The sequence below is a fragment of the Hordeum vulgare genome, chromosome 4H (assembly GCF_904849725.1).
Source record: "Hordeum vulgare subsp. vulgare chromosome 4H, MorexV3_pseudomolecules_assembly, whole genome shotgun sequence".
Classification (NCBI taxonomy): domain Eukaryota; kingdom Viridiplantae; phylum Streptophyta; class Magnoliopsida; order Poales; family Poaceae; genus Hordeum; species Hordeum vulgare.
In genome coordinates, this window is record NC_058521.1 from 63,619,135 (window position 1) to 63,627,824 (window position 8,690).

Consider the following 8,690-nt stretch of genomic DNA (forward strand, 5'->3'; position numbering starts at 1 on the left):
TAGATTGTTGTTGGTGAAATTATGTATTGCTACAACTGTACTCCAAATATGACAAACTTTCACCTCGGCAGGATTATCTTGTTCGAGGAGCATGCATGCAGTATGCAGTTTTGTACGTGTCACTAAATGCTTGGCACCTACTCCTAGCGGTGAGGTCAAATCATCCATGTGTTGGCTGGCCTACGGTTCTACTACCTCTCCACCGGACGAGAGCTTTATAAAACCCCATTAACGCAGCGCAGAGGACCTTGATCCTAGCTCTCCTCGGGCCCTTTCTTCCTCTCGCTCCTCGCTCCCTAGATTCTTTTCTAAGATGGGTACTGCCAGCGGTGCCGTGGCCCTGCTGCTGGTGGTGGTGCTGGGAGCTAGCGTGTCCGGCTCCAGTGGGCAGCTGCAGGTGGGGTTCTACTCCAAGTCGTGCCCCAGCGCCGAGTCCACCGTCGCGTCCGTCGTCCGAGGAGCCTCCGCCGCCGACTCCACCATCCTCCCCGCCCTCCTCCGGCTCCAGTTCCACGACTGCTTCGTCAGGGTACGTACGCGCGCGCGCTCTGCCTCGGCGGTTCGTCGGGGGTAAAGTGAGTAATTCGTGGTGTGTTGACGTGGGAATTCGGCTGGTTCTGTGCCGCCTCTCTCCTTCAGGGGTGCGACGCGTCGGTGCTGATCAAGGGCGGGAACAACAACGCGGAGGTGGACAACGGCAAGCACCAGGGGCTCCGCGGGATGGACGTGATCGAGAACGCCAAGGCGCAGCTCGAGTCGGTGTGCCCCGGCGTCGTCTCGTGCGCCGACGTCGTCGTCCTCGCCGCCCGCGACGCCGTCGCATTCGTGAGTAGCGCATACACACATACATACATACGTACATGTCATCCTCGCGCGCGCTGCGCATGTGATGTGCATGCATGGGAGTGGGAATACAATTGATCGATTTCGTGTTGGCGCAGACCGGCGGGCCGTCGTTCGACGTGCCGACGGGGCGGCGCGACGGGAAGGTGTCCAACCTGCGGGACGGCGACGTGCTGCCGGACGTGCACGACTCCGCCCAGGTGCTCCGCTCCAAGTTCCGCGCAAGCGGCCTCGACGACAAGGACCTCGTCCTCCTCAGCTGTAAGCAAGCAAACTGCAAACCAACCCACCTCTTTCCTCGCGTTCCCTCGGGCGACCATGCATGGACTCATGTCCCTAACCCGTCGGCGGCGGCATGCCGGCATGCATGCAGCGGCGCACACGGTGGGCACGACGGCGTGCTTCTTCATCCAGGACCGGCTCTACAACTTCCCGCTCCCGGGCGGCGGGGTCGGGTCGGACCCGTCGATCCCGGACGGCTTCCTGTCGGAGCTCAAGTCCCGGTGCGCGCCGGGGGACTTCAACACGCGCCTGTCGCTGGACCGCGGCAGCGAGCGCGTGTTCGACACCTCGATCCTCCGCAACATCCGCAACGGCTTCGCCGTCATCGCCTCCGACGCCGCGCTCTACAACGACACGAGCACCGTGGACGTGGTGGACTCTTACTCGGGCCTCCTCAGCACCATCTTCGGGCCCTACTTCCGGCAGGACTTCGCGGACTCCATGGTGAAGATGGGCAGCATCGGCGTGCTCACCGGCGCCAACGGGGAGGTCAGGAAGGTCTGCTCCAAGTTCAACTGAGGCCCATCACCATCACCCATCCCCGGATCCATATTCCATTCATTGCGCTGCCGGCCGGCCGGAGGACTGGTTGGCAAGCTGGAGATGAGATGAAAAGCACTAGCCAGCCCATGCATTCGGACATGCATCTCGTGGATGCATGGCCCCGTCGCGTGGCGCTTTCATGGCTTTTCTTCTTCTTCTTCTTTAATTTATTGTGTACAGTACATGTTATTGAAAAGAGAGAGAAGGGGAAATTTAGTGGGTTCATGTGATTCTACCGCCAAGGTCTAGTACGTACGGTACGGCTGAGGGATTGCAAGCTATAGGAGGATCTGTGCAGTTTTCTCTTTTGCAGCGGCTCGAAGCGAGATTAAATTCATAGCTAGGGTATAAGATGTGCTTCTGTATGCTTGTATGTACACTACACACACCATATGTGCAATTAAGTGGAGGTGCAGTCTATGGTTTTGTCTTGGATTCTTGGGTGTTTATCTGCGCCAACTGCAGTTGGAAATAAGTGTCAAATGCTGCAAAACAAAATCTTCTTCTGGCATATAGGAGTACCACAATCTTTGAACTACAATCAAGTGTCCAAGCCGTAGCAGAGCTCGTCGTCATCGTTGCACCATGACGTTGATGGCTCTAGACGACGCACAGCATCCAAAAATTAACCACTCAGGGACCAGGATTGTAGAGGACCAAATGTAGCTCGTTGAAAGAAGTCCCAAGGGAATCTTTACTTTCACGAGGTGCATGGAACTGCAAGGAAGACCTCAGTTAATGCTTTTCTCCTGCTAGTCGCCCCGAAGAAAGAAAACTGAAAACTCCTGTGCATATTCATGTGGTAGAATCCAAGCTGTGAGCGCTGGATGTGTCAGATGGAGGATCCAAATGGGTAGCTGGAGCACATCATTGGGTAAAAGTGTACTGCCCTGTTGATGGAATGGCCTTTGCTTCTATGCTCTGTTTTGGTGGTTGGCAGGGCAGGAAGTAGGCAGTGTTAGCTGGACTTGTCTTTATTAGGGAGGAGAACTTTTTCTCTCATTGAGTAAAAATGGTAGCAAATTTAGAGCTTAGTATAAGACACTACTGAAAATTTCGTATACCCCGGGTGTTAGGCTCTTCGTCGAGAGCCAAATCAGGGGCACTCGATGTGCTTCGCCACGGCACGGTATAATTCTTTTATAGCGTCAAAATAATCCTTACGTAGGGGCGACCAAGAGGTTTTTCGGATGCACGGAAACACGATGCTCAACCAGGCGGCCCCACCTACAACATCCCAGATTTTGCAGCATGTAAAATCCAGGGCCCAAAGTTTACTACCCGGGATACCACTTTTAGTGCGTGCGCTAAAATATTTTATGCGCGCTCTATTTTACAATGTCTGCTGGATCGTAGTTTTTTTGTATCCGGCGCACAAAAACGTTGGTTTTCAATGTGTGAGGCATTTTTGGACGCCGCTTGGAGATGCTCTAAGTAGTATTGCATTGATTGGCCTGTCTCTTAGACCATCTTCAACAGACGGGCTAAATAAATGACACCCTAAAAAAATGGCCACATAACGTGCATGTTGTCGAAAATAGCGCTTCAGCACATGCGTTAAAATATCGTGTGTGGTAAAGACGCCAGCGTGCTGAGAAAAAAATACATCACACGTTGCTTATCTAGTGCGCTCTCTCTAGCGCGCTTGACAAGCGAATCTCGCGCGCGAACCATCAACCGTCGGATCTGAAACCTCCTGCGCCAGCCCCTCCTTCCACTTCAGTTGTCAGCGCTTCCCTAGCTTCTTCCAAGCGCGCCGCCGCTCCCCCCACAACTCCTGATGGTCGTCGCTGCTTCCTCTACCGGCTCTCCTCGCCGCCGCCCCTCGAGCGCTCGGTTCCTTCGACGAACAGCCCTCGACGGTCGTTTGCAGCACAGGGTGTTTGACAAAATACTTGCAAGGTATATATTTCTTAACTTTATATTTGTAGATGAATTTGGTGCATGTTGTTTGTAATTTTAGATTAGTATTAATTCAAGTTTGTAGATGGGTTCTTCCTATGATTCTTTCGGTGAAGAATTTGATCTTCAAGAGGAGGAGGAAATTGTAATGCTCGTAGCTATCCACATCAATAAAAAGCCAAAGCACGATGATTCAGTTTTCGATCGTCAGAAATTGTGGTGGGAAAGGATTGATGCCTACAACAGATTAATGAGGAACTACTTTGTGGAGAATCCCACTTACCCTGTATCCTACTTTCGGCGTTGTTTTAGGATGGGCATCGAGTTGTTCAAACACATTGCAGAGAAACTAACGAGGCATGTCGGGTTTTTCAGCAAAGGAGGAATGTCACGGGAGAACTCGGGCATAGCACCTTCCAAAAGGTGAATCCTTCTTTGCGTATGTTGGCATACAGTATTTCGGCGGATCTAATTGATGACCACTTGGTCATGGGTGAGAGTCAAGGCATCATGTGCCTCAAGTGCTTCGCAGTTGGAATTGTGCAAGTATTTGGTTCGGAATATTTGAGAGCTCCCAATGTTGAAGACACCGCAAGGCTTTTGGAGTTCAACAAAGCTCATGGGTTCCCAGGTATCCTTGTCTCAATAGATTGCATGCATTAGAGTTGGAGAACTGTCCTGCTGCATGGCATGGTCCATTTCACGGTTAGCAAAAGGGTTTCACTATAATCCTTAAAGCGGTGGCTGATCATGAAATTTGGATTTGGCATGCTATTTTTGGAATGCCTCACATCAATGTTATTCAACGGTCACTACTCATGTCTAGGATTGGAAAAGGTGAAACTCCATTGGTGGAGTTTGTAGCAAATGATCATACATACAACTATGACTTATATCTTGTGGATGGCATCTAACCAAGGTGGCAAACATTTGTGAAGCCGTTGAAAAGCACCGCAAGGCAAGAAAAATCTTGATTTCCACAATGCTCAAGCGGTGGCTTGAAAATATGTGGAGAGAGCTTTAGAGATTTTGCAAACCTAATTTGCAATTGTGAGGGAACCGACTAGATTTTTGGATCAAAAGATTATTTGGTACATCATCAATGCTTGTGTGATCATGCATAACATGATCATCGAGAATGAGCGTGGACAAGATTTAGACTATTCTGAGTACAAGTTGATGGGACCGTCCATGTGAGTGCGGAGGAGCGCTGCGAGGGTGGCCCGCTTTGTTGCCTTCTATCACGCCATTCAACGTGGTGAAACCCATAATGAGCTTTAAAAGGATCTAGTCGAGGAGTGGTGATCATGAAATGGGCAACGTACAAGTTGATGTTATATAAACTATTTGTTGTATTGAAAATAAATTATTTATTGTATTATTCATGAACTATATATTTGAGTTGGAATAGTAATTAAACTATTTATTGTTGATTTATTTTATGTATATTTGATCTTCTTGGTTCCCTGTTTGAGTGGAAATGTGTTTGTGCTAGAGCGCATGTTGTAGTTTAGCGCCACTACTGAAACGTTATCTGCGGCGCGCTAAACTTTACAACGCGTGGTAAATCTACTATACGTTCGCACGCGCTAAAATCGACTTCCAAAAAATATTTTTGCACGCCGGCGCTACCACATCTGTTGGAGATGCTCTTAGAGCATCTAGAGTCGGACCTTTCAAACTCGTCTCAAACATTAGTCAAATCGTCGGTGAGTGATCGGTAAAAAAAAGACCTGAAGGGGCTCCTTAAACCGGCCTCAAACGTCCGGACTGACTCGTACCCCTCATATCCAACCTAAATATGGGGCGGATATGGGGCGCCTGGTCGCGTCTCTCACGTCGGTCTGACGTGGACCCATGCGGAATCACCCAAAAACCCGGCGGTTTGACGGACGCCTCCTTCCGTTGGTGGGGGGTGAACGTTGCATGACGTTGGTCCAACGGGCCGCATAGTCCCTAGCCCGGCTATTTAAGCTGACCGCTGGCACCGAAACCCTACCCCTTCACATTTTCCTCCTCCCGTCCGACGTCGTTGTCACTTTCCACTCCCCGTCCGCCGCAAACGTCCCTAGCCCGGCTATTTAAGCCATGCCCCCCACGCTGGCACCACTTTCTAACGCTAGAGCGTCGGCTCCAGCTCCTTGAGGAGCAAGGCACGAAGTCCTGATCATCGTGGGGCTACCTCCGGATGCAGTGGATCTGAAGGAGGAGTTGAAGGAGGAGGAGGAGGAGGCGAAGGATGTCGGGACGTTGGGGATGCGGGTCTGCAGGCGGAGCGGCAGGCCATCATTGATTCCATCTGCTTGGAATCGGATGCGGAGGCGAGACACCGTCGTTGGCAGGAGATGGAGGTGAAGCAGACCGCGGAGAAGGCGGAGATGTTTGTCTACTTGGATGAGGTCGAGGAGGAGGAGGAGGAGCCCGAGCCCTCCTACGTGACCGTCTACCTGTCGCCCGACACTGACATCGTGAACATCTCTCACGACGATAGCTAGGACAAGTTTAAGATGTGTCTGGTCATTATCCGCGGATGTGTCCGGATGCGTCTGCGGGTGTATAGAGGAATGAATTTGTCAAGTAAGGTTGTGAATGCTCTTAACACTGCAAATTAGCCTTATTATTATCTTCTTCTTTTTTACCTGCAAATAAAATTTAACTTTTGTGGCTTGTGAGAAACACAGAACCATTGCAATCTGGAGTGAGCTGGTCCAAGATCTTTTCTTCCAGCTGGGTGCGGTGCTTGAAACCACATCTGCTAGCAGCAGCAGAAGGTGGAATTGAGTTTCATAAATGCATGGGAATGGTTAGGCTAACGAAAGCTGATTGGGCGGCCATTTATGAGTCGAGTCCACTAGATTGTGCAGTTGAACTGCGATACACGCTGCTCAAGTGCGAATGCCGTGGAGTAGTTGGTTATTACTACTCTTACTTCAAAAAGAATTTCCATACCGAAGTAGGTTGGGTTCCAAACACAAGAGGATAAACGGCTCTTCCAAAGGACAAACATCTTTTCTTCTCGGGTGTGTTGGACGGTGGTTCATTTTCTACGTGGAATCGGACGGCGGGTTACTTTAGATAGACTGCACAAAATTATTTGCAACATATTCAAACTTGTGCACTACTCCCTTCGTTTCTAAATATAAGTTTTTAATAGATTTTACTAGATGATTACATACGAAGCGAAATGAATAAATCTACACTCTAAAGTATGTCTATATACATCCGTATGTAATCTTCCAATAATTATTTTAAAAAGATTTATATTTAAAAACGACTGGAGTAGTAAACTTGTAAGAGTTTATATTTTGAGGTGTGCTATGTGTCGTAGGTATAAGTCTGACAGTAGATGTGTAGGGTACGAAATGATGGGCAGAGCCTTAGCGACGGCAAGGATGTATGAGTTCAGGTCCCCCTCTACGATGGAGGTAAAAGCCCTACGTCTCAGCGCTCTTGGGAGCTTAGTGTCGAGTAGAATATAGGATTACAGTAAATGCCAACCCCTGCACCAGTGGGGAAGGGCGGCTTATATAGAGTGCGCTGTCCTTCATAATGGCCCGGTGGACAGGGGTGGAATAGTGGCGAATAAATGCCTACGTTACAGGTAATGTATGCCTTAAATGTTAATAATGGTGTATGAAAACGTATGACCGTTGCCCTCCTGGGAGGTTACGATGTACAGAGTGGAATTCAGTCGGTACGTTAAATACGCTCCGAGTGTTCGTCACCGACTGGATGATGGGGGAGTCCTTAGTTCAGTCGGAACTGTCTAAGGGTCTTGTCCTCTATGAAGGGTAGTCCTTGGGTAGGACCTATAGGGCAGACCTATGACCCTACCCTGGGACTATAACCCCATCATTAGTCCCCGAATGGATCGGGGTTGGAACGATGAAGTGATGCCTGGAGTACGGATCCGACTGGTATGGATGTGACTTTGGCGTTGTTTGCCTCGATCCATTTTTATCCTTTCAACCAGTGATCCGAATGAATATACCAGTGAAACGAACCGTCAGGGACCGAGTGCTTCCACGGAATCTTTCGATGTGACCGGTCAAACTGACAGCAGCGGATTTTCCGGGATCCTCAAATTTCGGTTGCCGCACGCTCAGCGGGGGTGACGACATCGCCATCGAGTAGTTTCTGCCGCCTCGATTACCGCGCCTTTATCTTCTCCACAAACATCGCAGCAGCCGGTCGGGGGGATAAGATTTCGGGGCCACCTGTTAGTGACTCAGTCGGAAGCTTATTTAAGTCCCTCCGGCGGGGATTTCTGGTTGCGCTGCTCTTCTTCCTCGCATTAACCTCGCTCCTCCCATAGCTCCCTGCGCGCCCCAAGCCTCCTCCTTCCTCTTCTCCTCTGTGGATCTGGTGCCTTCACCATGACGAAGGGGCATACCAGCAAACTCGAAGCGCAGAAGAAGAAGAAGGGGACGGCCCCTGCTCAGCGGCGATAGCGGGCACTGCCGGCGGGTTGGATCCAGGGGGATTTCCTCCCCTCCACGGTGACGCAGGACGACTTGCTGGAGCTGGTGGAGCACGGCATGATCGCCAACAAGTCGTGGAGGCTGCCGGAGGGCGAGACGGAGCCGGCGCCGAAGGAGGGGGAGCGCGTTCTGCTGCTCAGCCATGTGTTCAGGGGCTTCTCCTTGCCTCCCCACCCCTTCTTCCGAGGTATTATGAATCACTTCGGGGCGCAGATCCATCATTTTCCTCCGAACGCGATAGCCCACCTTGCAGCATTCGTCACCCTTTGCGAGTGCTTTATTGGATGTCCCCCCACTGGGGGCTCTTTAAGTACGTCTTCTCCGCTAGGTCCCAAACCGTCAAAAAGCTTAGCCAGTTGAACGATAAGACCCATCTCCTCCAACTCTGCGGGGGCTTAGGCTTCCAGAAGAAAACAAAGAGTAGCTATCCCCCTCTCTAGTTGTCCGAGTCAGTTAGGAACTGGCAATCGACCTGGTTCTATTGCCAAGACATCGCTTGTCCGAATGCTGCGACTCGGTTGCCACCTTTTAGCCTAGACCGTCCGGCCCCTCCCAGGCAGCTTGCGCTCTCAAAGGGGGAAAAGATCCAGATCCAGCCTCTGGTTGACGCACTGATAGCCGTCGTCCGCGAGGGAGTCA

General features: G+C 50.8%; 1 protein-coding gene across 1 annotated transcript; it reads left to right on the forward strand.

Moving 5' to 3' along the window:
• The first annotated feature begins 235 nt into the window (after positions 1-235).
• LOC123451205 (peroxidase 43-like) lies at positions 236-2,103 on the forward strand. The gene is made up of 4 exons (XM_045128213.1): positions 236-529; positions 640-825; positions 942-1,104; positions 1,217-2,103. Exons 1-4 carry the CDS (start codon positions 314-316, stop codon positions 1,642-1,644), a joined length of 993 nt encoding a protein of 330 aa, XP_044984148.1. The 5' UTR covers positions 236-313; the 3' UTR covers positions 1,645-2,103.
• Positions 2,104-8,690: the final 6,587 nt, after the last annotated feature.